Consider the following 21,817-nt stretch of genomic DNA (forward strand, 5'->3'; position numbering starts at 1 on the left):
TCTCTTTTTTTATACCACAATGTTGTTTTTGCATCTGACCGATCACAAGGTGTTCATTTTCTCTGAGAGGAGTGCTGGTTACAAGGCAAACCACAAGTGTGTATATATATAGTCATGTGAAAAAAAAGTATATCCCATGGAAAATGTTAGATTTAAAAAAAATTTTGGACAAGCAAACATTTGATCATCTTTGAAACAGTGCCTATTAATGAAGTTAATATATTTGAACAAAACCACAAGGAAAATTAGCATTTTCAATCATTTATTAAACAGAAATATCAATAGATGTGATATTCTTCTGTCGCCTCAGAAGCTAGTATCGCCCCTTTAGCAGAAATAACTTCTTGTAGACATTTTGCATAATTGTCCACCAGCCTTGCTGGAATTTTTGACCACTCTTCCATGCAATATTCTTTTAGTTGAAGCTGCCCCTTTCAAATCCCCCACAACATTTCAATGGGATTCAAATCCGGGCTTTGACTAGGCCATTCCATAAGAAGAAAAAGAAGAAGTTTTATTTATATAGTGCCTTTCCAAAGCTCAAGGTCGCTTTACATGATACATGTCAGATACATACAAATACATACAATACAAATGTAAAAAAAATAATGCAATTCAAACAGATATGTCTTTAGCTGGCTCTTGAAACTAGGTAGAGCGGTGGTGTTATGAAGAGTAAGAGGTAGTGAGTTCCACAGTTTCGGAGCAGCAACACAAAATGACCTTTCACCTGTAGTGGACAACCGAAATCTAGGAATGGACAAAGACCATTTAGTGCTTTGAATGTTGGAAGCAGTATCTTAAATTGAATACATGATGCCACAGGTAGCTACTGGAGATCATGCAGAAGAGGAGTTATGTGAACAAAGTGCCTGGTGGAGGTGAGAACCCTTGTAGCTGAATTCTGAACATACTGTAATTTTGAAATGTATTTTTTGGACAAGCCAATAAATGGGGAATTACAATAATCCAGACGTGAAGTGATTAGGGCATGAACTAAGACTTCAGCACCAGTCAGACTGAGAGAGGATTGAAGACATGTAATATAATGATGGTTGTAAAAAGAGTTTTTAACTATAGAGTTGATATCGGAATCAAAAGAGAGTTTTGTCAAATAAAACACAAAGATTACAGGCAGAGATAGAAGATTTAACAGGAACCCCATCAATATCAAATGACATATCCATCCTTTTCACTGAAGTAGCTGAACCAATAAATAATATTTCAGTTTTATTATCATTCAGTTTTAAAAAGTTCAGTGACATCCAGTGTTTGATGTGTCTAATGCATGCAGTGAGTGAATCAGAAAAAGGTGGCTTATCAGAGCTGGTGGTAAGTTAAATTTGGATGTCATCAGCATAACAATGAAATTGATTTCCATGCATGCATATGATGTCACCAAGTGGATTAAATACAAATGATAAAGAGTAGTGGCCCAAGAACAGAGCCTTTAGGAACACCCTGTGTCAGAGGAGCAGTGGTGGATTTTAACTCTTCATTAGTGACATAATACTTTCTGTAATTGAGGTAGGAGGTAAGCCAGGAAAGAGCTGGACCAGTGAAGCAGATTTCAGAAAGATAAGTATATCATGACAGACAGTGTCAAATGCACAGCTTAGATCAAGGAGAATTAAAATGTTTATTAACCCCGAATCGATGGACAGGAGAAGGTCATTAACCACACTAAGAAGAGCATTTTCAGTGCTGTCAGATAGACGAAATCCAGACTGGAAAGGTTCAAAGAGTTTTTTGCATCTAAATAAAGACCTTAATTGCGTGGTGACTACTTTTTCCAAAACTGTACTTAAAAATTGTAAGTTTGAGATTGGTCTGTAATTGTTCATATTTTGATGATCAAGGCCAAATTTCTTAAGAATGTAGTCACTGCAGCAGTTTTTAGTTCTGCTAGAACAATACCAGATGCTAGGCTACAGTTTATCAGATGAGTTATGGAAGGTGAGACTTCGGAAACACATATTTTGAGTACAATAGTAGGGTAAACCTAGCAGGATGTAGAATTGGACTTCGTAATCAAATCACCTATAGCAGAAGGTGTAGTGGAAGTGAAAGCAGAGAAAGAGTATTCTGAGTGAGCTGTAATAAACTCAACATGTGGGGCACCTGTATGAGGGGTATCTTTGGCAATAGATTCAGTGATTGACTTCACCTTGTCCAAAATAAATTTAGAAAAAACTATTCACAAGCTTCTCAGAGCCAGAGATAGCATGCTGTTGAGGGTTAGTGAGCTTCTTTACCATAGCAAAAAGTGATTTGGATCTGCATGTAGAGTTCCTAATAGTGTAGGAAAGATAGGAAGAACAAGTGTTTTTCATGTATATTAAAATCACCAAGTACAATTACAGATGAACATGTTGCACAGACAAAGTCTGAGTCCATTGCTTACAGTGGAATGATGTATACTCATGAAAAAGAAATTCCCTTTTTCAGGAGACTGTATTTTAAAGATAATTTTGTAAAATCCAAATAAGCGTTACAGATCTTTATTGTAAAGGGTTTAAACTATGTTTTTCATGTTTGTTCAATGAACAATTATTGCACAAGGAGCTGTGGACCAGTCCTTAAGACACTAACAATTTACAGGCGGCATGCAATTAAGGTCACAGTTACAATAACTTAGGACACTTAAGAATCCTTTCTACTTACTCTGAAAAACACCAGAAGAAAAATGCCTAGGGTTCCTCCTCACCTACATGAACATGCCATAGACCTGCTGCAGGGAGTCATGAGGACTGCAGATGTGGCCAGGGCAATAAACTGCTGTCTGTAAAGTAAGACACCTAAGACAGTGCTACAGTGAGACATGAAGAACAGCTGATCATCCTTACAGTGACAAACCATGTGTCCCCCCAGACATGATTGAGCACTTGCGAATGCCTTGGAGGAAGAGTGGGGCAACATCTCACATCAAGAATGGACAAATCTGGTGCAGTCCATGAGGATGAGATGCACTGTAGTACTTAAAGCAGCTGGTGGCCACCAGATACTGACTGTTACTTTTGATATTGACTCCCCGCTTTGTTCATTATTCCATTTCTGTTAATCAGTCTGTGTAATTTGTTCAGTTTATGTCTCAGGTGTTGAATATTTTTATTTTAATACAAATATTTACACATGTTAAGAAATTAGCTGGGAATAAACTTTTTTTTTTTTTTTTTTTTTTTTTGCTGAGTATATTTCAAATAATTTGGCGATCTTTTTAAATCCCTTGCAAGACTCATATTCATCCACATCATTTGTGGATCTGAAGACCTTACAGAATTGTTTAGATCATGGCATGATAACACCACATACCTCAAAAACAAAGGGAACACTAGACACTAAATATGAGAGGGGTATAAATAAGACAGGTTTCACCTGCACTCCCTAAGCAGATGGATTTGGATTTATGGATTATACTAATAAACATATGATGGGTCCTTATTTAATAAATAATTAAAAATTGTAATTGTTGGTAAATTTCAGTAGTATAAGATGAATAAAACACTTGAGATTTGCTGTTACAGGAACATTACTAGGATATAAATCAAGTTACAGTAACTTGCCTCACACCACCCTGCTGTTATTATTTTTGTGTACATCATTCCCCGTAGTGTTTTACTTTCCAGTGGTTTAAATTATGACGTTTGTGTGTGTTATCATTCCTTTTCATAATATGATTGATTTGGAAACAGCTATGCTTTATTTAACTTACATTGTACTCAATATTGTTATTTTTATGATTTTTTAATTATGATTTTATGATGTCCTTTCACATTGCCCTTTCTTTTAGGATGTAAAAAAATGCATGTGCTCTATGTATGGTAAAAAATATTAGCTTTTTGTTGCTTGAGCTTTAATATTTCTTCACATTTCTTGAAAAGGTGCCTTTAAATGCACCCCACATTTCTGCATCAATGTTATCAGCTGAAATCATTCAAACTCTTAGCTGGTCTATGGCAAGCTCTCAACTCCCAGCTGTCTTACTCTCTCTCTCTCCTTATATCTCTTGCCAACTAAAGGTCATGCAGCCAAATATCACCGCATGCAGTGAACTCAGCCTTAGTGTCCCATTTTCATACTTCTCCAGGCTGTAGAAAATCGATTTAAAAGAGATTAATCACAGGCAGCCGCTGGCCCTACAGCGAGCCTTGTCTCTGATACATGACCTATCCTCTTGCTACAACATGGTGTGAGAGGAACAAATTGTAAGAAAATAAGAAATGATTACCATTTGATTCAGATGTACGTAGTGAGCTATGCATTTTCATTTAAGTGTGTCAAGGAATGTTTGTTATAGCCGGTAGCTGCTTGGAACTGTCAAGGACATGTTGCACAGTTCTCAATACTCATAGTGGAAATATTAACATCAACAATTAATATTATACCCCTTTATGAATTGAGACCTTGCCATGGAGAAGGGGCTTGTGTGCTTTGATGAAACCTCCCGGCTATGTCACCAAGAGGTTAATGCCCCAGTGGGACCATCCTTGGTGAACAGATTTAAAAAGACACTTCAGGCATAGAGTACCATAAAAGGTGCCTGGATTAGGATTACCAGGACACAATCCCTGGAGCTAGTGCTGGGGTTAGCAATGAGTGTACAGTGATGACATGAAGTCATTTTGATGGCTCACCACCTATGAGATGAAGAAAGTGATAAAGGTACAATGCCAGTCAGGCAGCAGGCATCTGATGGACAGGTTGGATTGATTAGATTAGGCAACATGGGAATCACTCTCCTCAGCCTGCCTGGAAATCTATGTCAAGGTCCTGAAGGGTAGTCTCAGAATTGAATCTAAGATTTAGGAGAAACCCAGGCCATGGAATAGTAGACCATTTTTTTTTCTCTTGCACAGCTTTGTTGGGTGAGTTTGTAACGCTATATGGTTGTGTGTGCCTCACAATTGTCTTGTGTGAGGTACTGCTGGAGGACAGACTTCTTGGGATCTGGGCTCTCTGAGCACACTGAGAGTTGTATCCACATTTGGCATTAAGTTGAAGTCTGATTCTGTCAAGGCTGTTTGTCTTCACTCCTAAACATCAAGACACAACGCACAAGCTGAGTCTGGAAAAGAGTATGATGTCACCTGCAGATGAAGGGAGAAAAGATTCCCTTGATGGCAGAGTTCAACAGGATCTTATTTACGAGTTACGGACAAAGAGATTATGAGACCAGGGACTACAATAGCAGTTTTGCTTAGTTTTTGGACAAAGTTCACTTTTTACAAGTCAATATATCCTGATTCTCACTCTGGACTTGGCTGACCTTCCCAGACCCTCACCACAAGCGGCCAGAAGAGGAATTTGACCAACATTTCAGCTATGAGCTTTGGTGTTCAGTTCTAGCATCACACTTAAAAGACAATATGTATATATACACTCCCAGTCCACTTTATTAGGAACACCTGTACACGTCCGCATTCATGTTGTTATGTAATCAGACAATCATGTGACAGCAGTACAATGCAAAAAAGTCATGCAGATACAGGTTAAGAGCTTCAGTTTATGTTTACATCACACATCAGAATGAAGAAAAAATGTGATCGCTGTGCCTTTGATTTTGGCATGGATATTGGTACCAGAAATGCTGGTGTGAGAAGTACAAAAACTGCTGATCTCCTGGGAATTTCACACACAACATTCTCCAGAGTTTACACAGAATGGTGCAATAAACAATAAAACATAGAGTGAGTTACAGTGCTGTAGGTGGAAATGCCTTGTTGATAAGAGAGGTCAGAGGAAAATATCCAGATTGGTTCGAACTGCCATGAAGGATATAGTAACTCAAATAATCACAAATGTGGTGAGCAGAAAAAGCATTTCAGCATGCACAAAACATCGAACCTTGAGGCGGAAGGGCTACAACAACAGAAGACCACATTGGGTTTCACTCCTCTCAGCCAAGAACAGGAATCTGAGGCTATCATGGGCACCCAAACTAGACAGTTGAAGAAAAAAAATCTGCCAAGGTTGACACCAAACCCCAAATTAGGATGAAACCAAACAAAAGTCCATCCATATGTGCAAATGAGAACAATTCCAAGGCCACCAATTCCAGAAATTATAAAACATACACATAGTACACTCTCAGTGTGGTTGATGGAGAAAAGGAGTATTGTTTAATTTGATCCTCTGAAGCAACCCTTAAATGTTGTATGTAGAACTTTAAAGCAAAGGGGTTTCCTTTCAGAAATTTTGGTTTGATTTACTGTCATTTTAAAAACTTAGAACCATTTAAACATTAAAAAAAAATGATTGAGGAACTTTCTTTTCTAAGAGTCTACCACTTGTGCATTTTGTTCCCATTTTGGGGAGCAATGTTTGTCACTGCTAACTTAGTAGTAAAGATTTTATGCTAATGACTGGAAGCCTGTGAATTTAATCTCTGCATTGCTTGAGAAACCTCCACTGGGCCCTTAAGTAAGCCATTAAACTGCAACTGTTCAACTGTATGCCTGTATTTTATTTTCCATCAATTGTATATTGATTTTCATATAAGCAATTGTCAAATAAAGGAATGTAAACTACTGGAAAGCAGATCACATGGTGGTGCAGTGGGTAGAGATACAGTGTCACAGCTACATGGTTCTTAATTTGTTCCCGGGCTCTGGTTACGTCCTGTGTGGACTTTTGCATGTTCTCCCCATGTATGTCTGAATTTCTCCCTGCGAATGGGCTATGCTAAATTGTCCCTAGGTGTGAATGTGTGCGTGAAACCAGTTGCACCTGCCTTGCACCCCGTGTTAACAGGATATGATCCAGGTCCAATGAGACCCTGACCAGGGTAAAGACATTACTGAAGTTGAATGAATGAATGAACAAGCAAATTAATATTACAAAGTGCTGAACTTTAAAAACAATATTTTTAAAAATATCCGTGAATGAATGTTTACTTCTAGATAATTGTGACACATTTCTTCTTGACCTCTTCACGTTTACCATTTTATAGTTCACATTCATTCACTCATATTGTAACTTTGTAATACTTCATGTACAGCTCAAGCACAAACAGTTTGCACTTACTTTTGATTTTCCATGTCCTAATTTCTGCTACTAAACTTTGGAACTTTTTACAAACCTCCCTATGAATCATCAGCATTAACATAACTGCATAAGGTTTAGCAGGAGGTCTGCATGAACGTAATTTGATTACACATGAAAATTGATTAGTGAAGGCAGGGGGGAAGAAAATCTTTGAATTTCAATGATGCTATTTTATTGTTTTAGGTAATTGACAGAAGCTCTGACCTTTAAAAACTTTTTAAATCAGCCATGGCCCATTGATCTTGCCATGCAGTCTGTTTTTTTATTCACCTTCCCTGAGGTGATAATGACCAATACAAACAAATCAAATGCATGTGTGCAGACACACCTACACACATACACATGTACACACTTTAATTCCTATACAGTGTTAGTGATAAAATTTCAAATGCCGGCCTGCCATACAAATCGCATTTGGAACCGAGTCTACCTCTCTCACATGCCTTCAGACCAGTTACTTTGTTCTGTCCCCCGTGTGACTGCTGTGATACCTGATTAAACAAAAAACACCAAGGAGGGGGAAACAGCAGGGTTTGTTTCAAATGCAATAAATGCACACTAGGTTTCAGTTGGTAGTGGAGCAAGATTCTTTTGTAAATGTGTCTATAGACTGTTATCGAAGTCTACACCCAAGGGGGCAATCACACCAGGGTGACATTCAGCATTAATAAATCACATTGTGAGCGCTAAATTATTCTGCATGCAAAGACACCAAGACTTCTAGGCCAAAACAAGCAAAATTGAGGTCAACACCCAAAAAGGTGACCCAAACATGTAAAGATGTGTTATTTTGGGAAATTTCAAATACATCATGTAGACTTTGGTTCTGGCAAGTTTCATTCCCTGCAGTTGTACTACAGATCTGTACATCGTTTTATTTATTTATTTATATTTATTATTATTATTTTTAAAGTTAATAGTGCTTGGTGCCTTACAGGTCATTTTATTCATATGAGTAATGAACTTGTTCATCTTTAGGAGAATCAAGATCCTACATCTGTGTAAATACAGTGTATACCTTTTTAAAAATGAGCAAAAAACAAAGTTAATCAACATATTTGAGAGTGCCTTAGACTTTAATGATACTCAGTGTAGCACAAAAAATATGGTAATTGTATTTTTGCTTTTGGATTTTATCTGATTTAGTTTCTTTTGGGTTTTAAGAAATAACACTGACTATATTTACGGAATGCTATGTTTGGATTGTTTGCTTTAGACACAATAGAAACTATCTATAAACTTTCGTTCAGCCTGCCAGATTCTCAACATGTCTCAACATACGTTTATCTGTCTTTCAACATCAACTCATAATATGTATCAATAGATTCCATATGAACTGAATTTGAAGTAGTAATAGGTTGAAGGATGAGATCTACTACACATCAAGAGCTATAATCTAGCAGAAAGCTAGTTGATAAGCAATTTAATAGTTTAGATTAATAATAATAAAAAACTCCTCTATTTTCATTGCTGTACTTGTACTACTACTACTAATAATTTAATAATAATTCCTTAGATTTATATAGCGCTTTTCTAGGCACTTAGCGCGCTTTACATTGTATGGGGGGAATCTTGTCAACAACCACCAGTGTGTAGCATCCACCCGGATGATGCAACAGCAGCCATAGTGGGCCAGAGCGCCCAACATACACCAGCTATTGGTGGAGAGGAGAGGAGAGCAATGAAGACAATTCAGGAAGGGAGATTATTTGGGGGCCATGATAGATAAGGGCCAATGGGGGAATTTCCTACTCTTTTACAAGATGTGTCCTGGGATTTTAATGACCACAGGTAGTCAGGACCTCGGTTTAACATCTCATTCAAAAGACGGTGCTGTTTTTACATTATAGTGTTCCCGTCATTATACTGGAGCATTAGGACCCACACAGACCACATGGTAAGCACCTGCTGGACTCCCTAATACCACTTCCAGCAGCAACCTTAGTTTTCCCCAGGAGGTCTCCCATCCAGATACTGTCCAGGCTCAATCCTGCTTACCTTCAGTGGGATACCAGGCAAGAGCTGCAGGGTGAAATGGCTCTGGCATACTAACTTCTCTCTATAAAGTTTTAGCTTGATAGCTTTCTGAGACCCTGACCTATTTGTACTAGCATAAAAATACATTTTGTTGGAGACTACAGGATAAGGACGTGTGCCAAATGCTGTAAGTGTAAATCTATCAGACATCAGCAACAATAAACCAATGACATATCATTTATGATTATTTGGTAGTCTGACAGGGTGTTAACATTTGATCCAAAGGGTTCGTCATCTATTCAATAACATAGGTTCCTCTATTGTAATGTATTGCTTACGACAGACTTATGAAGCTGTATATTACACCCAAAAATGTAATCTTGCTAACCACACATGGAATTTTCTGGAGTCCATTTAGCGTTTGCATAATGTTAGCTGTCACCGCCTAACTTTGACTCTGTGTTAGCCATGTTCTTACTTCACGGTAAAGTGTTTTAACTGAGAGGATTTGACTTTTCAAGGATTTTACTGAGAGGATTTGTTTTGATGTTATCACACTTTGATCCAGATCATGCTGCTGACAGACCCAGAGGTGGAGAACAGTCTGCTGATCAGCACGGATGAAGGCGCCACATATCAGAAATACCGCCTTGGCTTCTATGTACTCAGCCTGCTTTTCCATCCCGAGCAGGAGGATTGGATTCTTGCCTACAGCCATGATCAGAAGGTATGCGACCCTTTCAAAGCTGGGTTTTATGCCATGTAACGCTGAGTTATCAAAAGACACAGGGCTGTCACTATGCACTGCATCAGTGTTACATTAACAGCTTACAGCAGTGCTTTTCAAATAACAAAGCAACCGAATGGGAAAAAATCATGATGGCACCAAAAGATATATGGACAGCACAACATGGAAATGGTAAAAGTCAATCAATCAGAAGATTAATCTGTTGTGACACAAAATCCAAACAAATCTTACTTCTCCCCACCCAGTTAATGCATGCCTGGGAGATATGGTCCAGTATGACCATTAACATATTTGCTTGTTTAGTAGATTTTTAGTATTATTACATATCATTTTAGCATCAAATTGCGGATGGGTGATGGAAATTCACATATATGTATATGTACATGTAAAGCTGCAATACATATTTTGGGGTTTAAATGGAAATAAAAAGCTTTATATCATTAGATAATAATAAATAAAAAAAAAATAATAAAATACGGTATTCATGTAAAGAATCTTCTAAAATAGCAATTACACAGAACCACACAGAACCTTATAATACTATGATATGTCATCACTGACCCACCCAAATGTCAATTGTGTTTTATGTCCTGTAGTCAAGGCAAGAAAAAACAAACATATAAAAATATTGTACATATATTTCTAGAGAACTGGACAAAAAAAATCTGAGCTACAATGAGGATAAGTTCCACATTTTTAAGTTGTGCAAGAATTATACAGTTTAGTATAATAATAATAAGAGTACCTTGCAGAAGTATTCACCCCCATTGAGGTCCTACACATTTTGTAGTGTTACAACCTGCAACTGAAATTAATATCCCAATTAATTGAAATGGAATTAATTGGGATATTTACCATATGATGTATAACATTTAAAGGTGCAAGAGAGCCACCTTTGGCTTCAATTACAGCTGCAGTTCTTTTGGGAAATTTCTCTGTCAGCATTGAAAATCTCGTTCCTACTGTACAGTATTTGCCTATTCTTCTTGACAAAACTTCTCCATCTCTGTCAGATTGAGACCTTTGATGGACAGCACTTTTCTTGTCACAGATTCTCATTCAAATTGAGGTCTGGGATTTGACTGTCTTTGCCATTCTCCCACATTCAGGTTCTTGGTTTTGAATCTCTCCAATGTACTCTAGCTTTTGCAGTATGCTTAGTGCCATTGTCCTGTTTGAAAATAAACTTCCGCACAAGTCTCAAGTCTCTTGCAGACTGGGACAGGTTTTTTTCTTTTCTAGTATTGGTCCAAAGGTGTTCAGTGGGGTTGAGGTCAGGTCTCTGTGCAGGACACTTGAGTTCTTCCACTCCAACCTTCGCAAACCATGTCTTCATGGACCTTGCTTTGTGCGTTTGGGCACTCTCATGCTGCAATATGTTTGGGTGAAGGGAAATTGTCATGCTGCAGCATACAAAGGCATTCTTGGCATCATGTTGTTGTTGTTGTTGTTATTATTATTATTATTAGTAGTAGTAGTAGTAGTAGTAGTAGTAGTGGTGGTATTTTACTCTGTAATGGTGATTTAAAAAAAATGCAAAAAACTTGAATACTCATGTAAAAATACTATGATTTAATTAGAATCAAAAAAGTACTTTACATCATGCTCTTTTAAATATTGTTTATAGTACAATAAACAATATAATAAAACATATGTCCAAACACACACAGTCTGAAAAAAGGAAAATAAAGCAGAAAATGAGATTGCCAAAGAATAAAGTAAAGAATGCAGTATTAATGTAATACTAGCAATTTTTTAATTGTCCAAATATTTCAGTGACATACAGAGAGTATTATACTTAGCCCACGTATTGTAAATAAAGTTATTCATGAGTCCCTAGTAATCTGGAATTAGGATTATTAAAATGCAATTCTTGTATCAAGATCGTTCCAAGCTTGTTTCAGACCTAATACATTATGGATATTGTGTTTTTCACACCTTCACACATTTGTAACAGAATGAAATATACAGGACCATATAAAGGAAGGAGACCAACCATACAGAGACACGATAACAAACACAAGAAGAAAGAAAGTAGAAATTAAGAGAACTCAGTGATGAAGGCATTGGATAACACCACACGAGAATTTAGTCATGGTCTGTGATCACAGTTTCACTCACTTTAAATTTAACATTGACTTCACCCTTGAGAAGAGACCACCAATACAATTAAGATGAAATAAGCACTAACAAATAGCGTTATTGTCCAACTGATGGATAATTGCTGGCTGTTTGTGCACCACGCACGGTCACCCACGCATGATAAAAAGTGAAAACTAGCACAAACAAAAACACTATCACCAAACTAATTAAATCCCCTCTCCAAATCTATCCTGCAAACAAATGAGTAATTTGTTAGTGTTGACATATTATTTTTCACAGATAGCATTTTTTAAAGTAACTGTTGCAATGTCCACAGTAGTTTAGATCTTTTGAGAGTTATAGTCCACATTACCATTTTTTAAAAATTACCCAAAGTTACCGTTCCAGTTGCAGCAAACTAAAAACAATATCATATTTGTAATGCAAAACCATTATCAACATCACTGGGGGAAGTTCCTATTGAAAAATTACATTCCCAATTCGTGCCCAGCTGTATCTATTGATATGTAAAAGACAAAGAGCTTTATTTGTGTGCCATCACAAATGTAATTTACTGTTTAATGCTGGCATGTTTGTCAGGTCAACTCAGTTAATAAACTCCATCTCCCAGAACGCACAAACCTTTTCATGTTCACAGTCACTGATCATGCATCCCTGTTCACAATCACACTCACACCCTTTATAAACGGACTTTCATGCTTGGATATTTGTAAGGTATATGTTCAGTTCATTTTAATGTTTTGATATTACCAAGCCTGTCCTGATATCGCTGTTCTGGTTTGACCTTGATTCTGTTTTTGATTTATGTACTCTACCTTTGTCTAGTATATGCTTTTGCTCAGCGCCTGACCTAAGCCTTCAAATTTTATTTTTCCTACCCCTCATTAAAGACTTACCTGCACTTGTAGCCATCTTAGCATAAACATTGTTGCTATTTTGGTTGGGCGCAAACTGAATTGTCCATGTTTATGTGCTGGAATGACATTCAAAATCCACTGGTACACTGGTGCATTTATTTTGCTCCTGAAGACCCCCAAGGCCCCCTCTTAGTGCAGTTGCAAGTATTAGGCTGTATTTTCCTGGCCAAAAGAGCATGGGAAGTGTAGCCACTTTGCCAAGGTCTGGAAGAAGAAGAGAAAATTGGTCAGGAAAAACCCAGGAACCACCAAGGCACGGGCCTGCCATGAACTGGAAACTGCTGGAGCATCAGTGTCACTGTCAACAGTCAAGTGAGTCTTACATCACCATGGACTGAAATCTGGCATCCAAGAAAGAAGCCCCTGCTCCAAAATTGACACCGTCAAGCCCATGTAAAGTTTGTGGCTGACAATATGAACAAAGAAAAAACCTTCTGGAGGAAAGTTTTATGGCCAGATGAGAGGAAGATTGAGTTGTTTGGCCACAATGACCAGAGGTATGTTTGGAGTAGTAAACGTGAGGTGTTCAACCCCAAGAACACTGTACTAACTGTTAAGCATGGTGGTGGTAGCATAATGCTCTGGGGCAGTGGAACTGGTGCATTGCACAAAGTGAATGGAATAAAGAAGAAGGAGGACTAGCTTAGAATTATTCAGCATAATCTCAAACCATCAGCCAGACAGTTGAAACACAATTTGGTGTTCCAACAGGACAATGACCCTAAACACACATCAAAGCTGGTTGTGGAATAGCTAAAGCAGGCTAACATTAAGCTTTTGGATTGGCCTTCCCAAAGTCCTGATTTCAACCCTATCGAAAATTTGTGGACCATGCTTAAAAATCGAGTCAGGGCCAGGAAACCAACAAATGTCATTGAAATTCTCACAAGAAGAGTGGTCAAATATCCAACCAGAAATCATCTAAGTGTATATGTATATTTTTGACCCTGTATGTATAATTTTGGTCCTGTGTTGATTAGAGAAAACCCCAAATGAATTAAAACTTGTGAACCAAATTCTTGTTTGTTTGGGTTTATTTATTTATTTATTATTATTTTTTTTAAATTAAAGATATGTTGTACAATCATTCTGCCCCAGAAAACGAACAGTTCAAATAAATTATTGGAAGGCCAATATTGCCATGACATTCATGTTCCTGATGAGTGTATGTAAACTTCCGACCTCAACTAAGGTAAAACTGTTACTACTAATGTGTATTTAGTTTAAATATTAGTTTTTTGCTGAAAATCTGCAATAGTTTTAGTCATAGGCTATAATAAAATAATAAAACTTTATTTTCTATAGCGCCTTTAAAAGTTGCATCTCAAAGCTCTTTACAAAAGAAGAAATAAAAATACAATGAAAATATAAGGGAAGAGAAAACATGCAATAAGAGCAACTTAAAAATACAATCCATAATAATCACAGAAAAGCTATTCTAAAAAAATAAAAATAAAAAAGTGCATTTTCAGAGAAGATTTAAAAATACTCAAAGATTCAGCATGCCTAAACTCAGAGGGAAGAGAGTGCCATAGTTTTGGTGCAAAAGAAGAGAAGGCCCTGTCACCCATAGAGCGTGGGCGAGAAGTGGGAACATTTAATAAACCAGAATAGTTTAGTTCAGGTTAGTCATTGTTAGTTTTAGTCTAGATTTAGTGTGGGGAGAAAACTGCAATTTTATTTATCTAAAACTGTTCATTTTTAGACAAAAGAATACCCCACATGCTGTTTTATTTATGCATGACAACACAATATAGCATGAACCTTGTATTTTATAATGTATATACTGGGAAAACATGCCATGGGGGAAAAATGTGCTCTGTGCATGTGGCTGCTTGTTGTGCATGGCTTATTAACCTTCTGCACATTTTCTCTTTTGCAATCAGTGCAATAGCCTAGTATGTTTAGGCTATATTTAACTCCTAGCATGGTGTTAAATTATTGTTGGTATTAGATTAGATTGTTGATGTTTGCATTCAAAATTAAAATTGACACGCACACACGTATGCATGTCTGCACATTTTTTACACTACCACAACAAATATTTACATATTATATAGGCATGTGACAGAGAAGACAGAAAATATATCTGCTATAAGTTAATCAGCAAGCTGGTTATTAGTACAATTAAATATCTATATGAATTCTGGAAGTAAACCTAATTGCATGATACATACGGTTCATAATGGGAAGTTCTTTTAGTTCTTCACTCAAGTTCATAATTGGTCTCTACCATAACTTATGTGAAATCCACGATGCCATGACTGACAGGTTCATTCATGTCCTGCATTGTAGACAGACATGGCCCTTAAGTGCAGAAGAACTGGTGCACATGTGCAGAGCAGTGAACATGTTCCCTCTCTTATTTTTTGTCAAAAGTCAAAACTGCTCACAACATTTTCTCTCTTTCTCTCTCTCTCTCTCTCTCTCTCTCTCTCTCTCTCTCTCTCTCTCCCTCTCTCTATGAGATCTATCTATCTATCTATCTATCTATCTATCTATCTATCTATCTATCTATCTATCTATTCCTATTCACAGTAGCCTAATTATACAGGTATTAGCAAATTATTGTTACCCTATTGGGGCACATGGTGGCTTAGTGATTAGCACATTTGCCTCACACCTCCAGGGTCCGGGGTTTGAGCTCCGAGCCCCCAAGACATGCATGGTAGGCTGATTTACATGTCTAAAGTGTCCGTAGTGTATGAATGGATGTGTGAGTGTATGCATGTGATGGATTGGCACCCTGTCCAGGGTGTACCCCGCCTTGTGCCCGATGCTCCCTGGGATAGGCTCCAGGTTCCCTGTGACCCTGAAAAGGAGTAAGCGGTAGAACATGGATGGATGGATGTTACCTTATTCATGTGTGCCTGTTTCAGCTGAGCTACCCCTCCAGCTTGTTTAATACAATCTTCCCATGCAAAGAACCCCAGGTATTTGTTTTTTGTTTTTTTTGGAAATTCACAGTTAAATTTATGCACCTCAAGGCCCAGTCAACCCTGCTGTAACCCGTAACCCATATCTTCCCTACGCTCATCTAGCCTATCTATGATTCTGTTTCAAACCCCATCCATTCACAGGTGGCATCTGCAGTAGATGTGGAAGCCAGTGAAATTGTAAAATTTCTGCACCCTAGTGATGTGTAGGCTTGCAAACACCAACTGCACAAACCCCCCACTGATTTAGATCTGCCTCACTACGCCTGGTGAGACCACCCTCGCATGTTATAAATACGTTTTTTTTTTTTTTAAATCAACTTCTTTTCAAGACCCATTTAGGCAGGTTTTTTTCTCACAATGAAAGCCTGCTGGGAAGACATAAACACAGCTGTTGTCTTGTTTGTGGATGGATAATGTGATGTTTGAATTCAGAAGCGAGTTAGGACACCATGGTTGCTGCCAACATTCAATTTAAATTTACTTCCATTAAGATGGATTTCAGGATCTTTGAATAACCATATATACTCAGCAAAAAAAAAAAAAAAATGTCCCTTTTGCAGGAGACTGTATTTTAAAGATACTTTTGTAAAATCCAAATAAGCTTTATAGCTCTTTATTGGAGAAGGTTCAAACAATGTTTTTCATGCTTGTTCAGTGATCCATAAACAATTATTGCACATGCACCTGTGGAACAGTCCTTAAGACATGAACAGTTTACAGGCGGTAGGCAATTAAGGTCACAGTTACAATAACTTAGGACACTAAAGAGAACTTTCTACTGACTCTGAAAAACACCAGAAGAAAGATACCTAGGGTTCCTGCTCACCTGCGGGAACATGCCATAGGCCTGCTGCAGTGAGGCATGAGTACTGCAGATGGAGCCTGAGCAATAAACTACAATGTCTGTAATGTAAGACACCTACAGGGATACAGGAAGGACAGCTGATTGTCCTTTCAGTCACAAACCACGTGTAACCATGTGTTCTTCCAGACATGATTGAGAACTTGCAAATGCCTTGGTGGAAGAGTGGAGTAACATCTCACAGCAAGAACTGACAAATCTGGTACAGTCCATGAGGATGAGATGCTCTGTAGTACTTAAAGCAGTTGGTGGACACCAGATACTGACTGTTACTTTTGATATTGACCCCCCTTTAATCAGGGACTCATTATTCCATTTCTGTTCATCAAATATCTGTGAAACTTGTTGAGTTCATGTCCCAGTTGTTGAATCTTTTTGTGTTAATAGAAATATTTACACATGTTAAGAAATTTGCTGGAAATAAAATCAGTTGAATGTGAGAGGATGTTTCTTTTTTTGCTAAGTATAGTTTGAGCTAGTGTTATTTTTTTAAAGATTATAACGGTTAGGTCAAACTTTAGAGATCTGTTATCTCTAAGAACTTGCTGAGTTTTGTATGCATCATATAATCACACAAGGTCTATCAGCATTTGCCTTTCATTCAAGCTAACAAATTGAGCCTGTTTCTTTTTTTTTTTTAATTCTGTCTGCAGCTTTACAGCTCAGTTGAGTTTGGACGACGGTGGCAGCTGGTTCATGAAAGGGTTGCGCCAAATCGATTCTACTGGTAGGCACTTTCTTTTGAATACCCAGCATTGATTACTTTGAGGCCGTGCATTTTGTAACACTCTGAAATAAATAGAGGATATGAACATGGATTTCCACTGAGATCTCCTTCCACAGGGGACCGTACTGTTGTTATATTTTTAGTAAAAAAAATGGTTTAAGGGTTGTGAGTTTAAAGATTTTGTCGCTGCCTAAAAAGTTTGAATTGGAACCCTCTCTGAAACAGAAACCTTCTGTTGTGGGGTTTTAAATAGAACCTAGGACCAAGACTTCTGTTGTCAAGTTCAAGACCAGGACTAGCCAAGATCGATTTTTCAAGTCTTAAGAGGGTTGAAGCCAAGTCAAAATGAAAGTGAGACCAAGTCAAGATCGAGAACATAAACCATCAAATCCTATTTGAGGCCAACTATTTGGCTACATTTGTGAATGGTGCCAATGATTAGGTTATGTTTTCTAAAAGAAATTACTTCTTTTCAAATTTTGTGCATGCGAAAAGAAAAAGACAACACAAAAAACTTTCAGTCAAGTTCAAGACCATATTTAACGAGCCCAATACCAGTGCCAAGACCAAAACAAGTCAAAGTACAAATGCCAATAAGTCTGAGACAAGTTAATAAGTTAATAGAAATAAACAAGTAAAAATCTTGAGACTGGACTCAACTCTCAACTGAACAACTCTCTAGAGCTCTATATTTAACCTTTAACAGTTTGAAAGCAGTAAATGTGTGAGTAATACACATGTTCTTCTAGGACTCTTTGGATTATTCTGGGTTCCCAGCTTACTAAAAGGGTTCTACTTACAGTAAAACCCCAGTGGTGCCAACATCCATAGTTTAGCAACATCCATAGTTTAGCCGTTTTGACTTTCAGGGAGACACCTGAAAACTACACTTTTTTTGCTTTCTCAGCTAAAGCAGTGGTCAGACCAAACACAAATAAAATTCTCCTGGCTGAAAAGCCAATTCCCTGAAGGTGAAAGCATACAGACACGTATTTACACATGGTAGCTGTTACTTTTCCTTTACACCAAATTTATCTAGGTTAAATTTCACCTGGGATTTCACAAGCCTTGTGCGCCAATAGAAACTGTGTTAAATTGTTAAAAATTAAAAAAAAAAAAAATGTAAGTTAAATTTTTGTTAAATTAATTATTAATCATTAGTATTTTCTTTTTTTATATTTAAGCAGAGACATTCATTACTTTTTTCTTCTGCCAGTAATAAAATTGTAAAAAGCATTTGTTTGGTCAAAATCTTTACACTGATGCATAGGTATACAAATTATTCAGCTAATCAACAGTACAGTAAAGATCTTTTCTTTACAGTTGTAAACAGTGTATTATCATGTGCAAAAGCTGACATGTAAACACATGCACTTATGTTAATTTTGTAACAACTGTATAAAGTATAAAGCTTATACACTCAGCTGGTTACTTATAAATCCAAACATTTCTGCAGATTTATGTTAAACATCAGTTAAAGGTTTCCACTTTAGTTCTTTACTTAATTCCCTCTGATATATAAGCTCTTTTAGGGTTCTACATAGAATATTTAAGCCACTAACAAAACCAGCTCTACAAATGAAAAAGTTGGGACAGTATTGAAAATGCTAATAAAAACAAAAAGGAATGATTTGTAAATGTACTTTGACTTGTATTTAAACATAAAATGTATAAAGACAAGGTATTTCATGTTTTACCTAATTAACTGCATAGTTTTTGAAGATAAACATTTATTTTTAAATTGATGCATGCAACACGTTCCCAAAAAGTTGGGACAAAGTAAAGTAGAATGAAAAACCTCTTAATTGTCTATTTGTAAAATATATTGCATCATAAATACATCTTGGCATGCATATTGTCATGGATTTCCCCTCATGAACTACCCAAAGCACGACAGCATTCACTTCCAGGTTTTCATTGACTGTTTACTTTTGACACATATGTTTTGTTTTGGTTTCTGTCCTGTCTCCACCCCTGTTATGTAATTGGTTCCTTCCTAATGTCTCAGCTGTTCTCGTTTCCCTCTTTGATTCGTTTGTATATTTAAATCCCTGTGTGTTGTTGTGCTATGTGATGTGTATGTCTGTCTGTTTATTTCCAGACCCCTACCGAGCCTTTTGATCCTTGTTCCAAGTTCCCTTTTAAAGGGAACTTCGACGTTGTGTTTAGCATAACACTATGGGGGGAGCACCTCTTGTGCACGACCGGTATCTGAAGCTTGTGTAATATAAATATGTGTGATATAAATATGGCACCTGTGAACCACGCCATCAGCCTTTATTATCTTCAGCAAAAGACTGCATGTCAGTTGTTTGTGTAAAGAAACAAAAAGACGCTTCATTTCCCCGCTATCTTTTCTAAAAATCTCTGGACTTTTCTATCCCTTTTTAAAAAAAGAGGAATGAGCGAGAGAGAAAAATATGAGTGAGAGAATTCAGGAAGTGTGTTACGGCTTGCTCCTGTTTCATCACGGGGAATAGTGCACATTTTCTGGGTGAAATGTTTAGGGGTATAGCATACGATGGCAGCCTTGAGAGGCTGCGCATGGTAATGCCTACATTAAGCAGCTCGGCTTGCAACTCGCTCTCTTCTCGGAAGCCAAAGCGAGTTGGGTTTCAGAGCCTCGTGGATTTGGGCCAGCAGCTAACCGTCTCAGGTTCGGGGGCTCGCTTATGGATCCGGAAGAGGAGCCGGAGATGAGCGCTGCTCTATCTCTTGCTCTGTCTTCTGAGTTCGGCTCTCTGCTGGATTTTGGAGCTCGCGTCGCGATTCCTCCTTCTGCTATGGAAAGCCAAAAGGGAAAAAAAAGTGAAAAAATAAAAACACACACACAAAAATAATAGTAATAATTTCTCTCTGACTCAGAGGAGCCAGAAGGATGTGCTAAAAACTGAGAGCAGCATATAAAGAGCTGCTTGAAGTGATTAGTAAGGCTGGATGACCCTTTTCTCCCCAGTGAAAGTAAATCCCTCGCACTGCGGAAACTTCCCTTTCTTCCAGAAGTGCATGACAAAATATCAGGCTTCTGGGGGAAAACCATGCATTTATAACCCCACAATGTTGGATTATTCGGCCATTGTGGGGAACAAACGGCATGGCTATTTAGCTATGCTGAAGATGGAGGAGGCACTTGCGAGCTACCTCTTTCCATCACCGTGTAAGGTCATTGTGGCATTGGTGGGCAAGGCCAAAGCAGTAGTAGTTTTGCTTGTGGGTCACTGCAGACAATGACAGTGTTGCAGGCCTACCAAGCAGACTTCCTGAGTGAGCTCGACATATGGTGGCATTCAGCCAGTTCCTTCCCTGTTGTCTCGAGACCCAGAAGGTGAGTATGGCAGCCTGCCAACCCCCGCAGACAGCCAGGGGAACCGGGTGGCCACAGTCAAGGCCTGCTACTAGGCCTGATCTGAGAATGGTCATAAAGGACAAGCAGGCAAAGAAGAGCGGTCCTGAGGGACCATGGAGGGACGTATCAGGGGACATGAGGTTGTTAGAACAGGTAGCCCCCTAGTGCTACTGTAGGGCCTCCCCTAACCAAGGCGATCCCCAAATTTTCAGTGTTCTCTGGTCAGCGAGCTGTCACAGGGCAATGGAAATCTGATGCTTTCCCTCTAATAGAATGTGGAATAGTTAACAACACTAAAAGACCATCGGGCAGTATGGAAACTACTGCCAAATGTGTCTCCATTGGTTCTATCTACTGTAGAAAAGGGTTACCGGGTCCAGTTCAGAGCTTGACCCCCTGGGTTCAGAGGTGTGCTCACCACAGTAGTCAGCACAGAGCAGAGCCCAACGTTAGCACAGGAAGTAAGATACCTCTTGGACAAAGCGGCCATAGAACATGTACCTCATTCCCTGAGGAAGGGAGGTTTTTACAGCCGTTATTTCCTGGTCCACAAAAAGTAGGAGTATGTGGCCAATTTTAGATCTGTGTCATCTGAACTGTACTCTTCGGACATACAGGTTCAAGATGCTGATGCCCAAACTTATTGTTCCACAGATTCAGTTTGAGGACTGGTTTGTGACGACAGCTCTAAAAGGTGCATATTTCCACATAGAAATATCGCTAGCTTTATCCCCTCGCACCTTCACAAAGTGCATGGATGTCACTCTGGCTCCGTTGTGACTCCAGAGCATCCATGTACTAAACTACCTGGACAACTGGTTAATTCTAGCACGATCCAGGGAACTGGCAGTTCAACATCAAGATGTTGTTCTCGCCCACATGAAGAGCTTGGGGCTGAGTTTGAATTTTGAAAAGTATGCTTTCCCCAGTGTGGTGGACAACTTTTCTAGGGGTTATAAGGATTCTACTATGATGAAGGCGATTCTATCCCCAATATGCATAAGGTCAATCCTATCAACACTGAGCAAGATAAAGCCGGATCTTGGGAGACTATTTATGCTTATGGGCCTATTGCACAGGAGAGTGTTCTGTGGTGGCTGAGAAGTTGGGGGTTTCGTGCAAGGACGAAACCTCAGAGAATAATCAGCGTCATG

The 21,817-nt window shown here is 38.2% G+C and overlaps 1 protein-coding gene across 2 annotated transcripts in view; it reads left to right on the forward strand.

The window, feature by feature from the left end:
* Positions 1 to 21,817, forward strand: part of LOC108258286 (VPS10 domain-containing receptor SorCS1) — a 243,204-nt gene that overhangs the window by 159,959 nt on the left and 61,428 nt on the right. For both annotated transcript variants that reach the window (XR_006981095.2, XM_017456818.3), the window contains exons 4-5: positions 9,590 to 9,748; positions 17,244 to 17,317. Coding sequence is in view for 1 of the 2 variants with exons in the window: in XM_017456818.3 (XP_017312307.1) it covers positions 9,590 to 9,748; positions 17,244 to 17,317 (233 nt within the window). In the remaining variant the exon portion in view is untranslated. The remainder of the gene's footprint in view (positions 1 to 9,589; positions 9,749 to 17,243; positions 17,318 to 21,817) is intronic.

This window comes from Ictalurus punctatus, chromosome 26 (assembly GCF_001660625.3).
Source record: "Ictalurus punctatus breed USDA103 chromosome 26, Coco_2.0, whole genome shotgun sequence".
Taxonomy (NCBI): domain Eukaryota; kingdom Metazoa; phylum Chordata; class Actinopteri; order Siluriformes; family Ictaluridae; genus Ictalurus; species Ictalurus punctatus.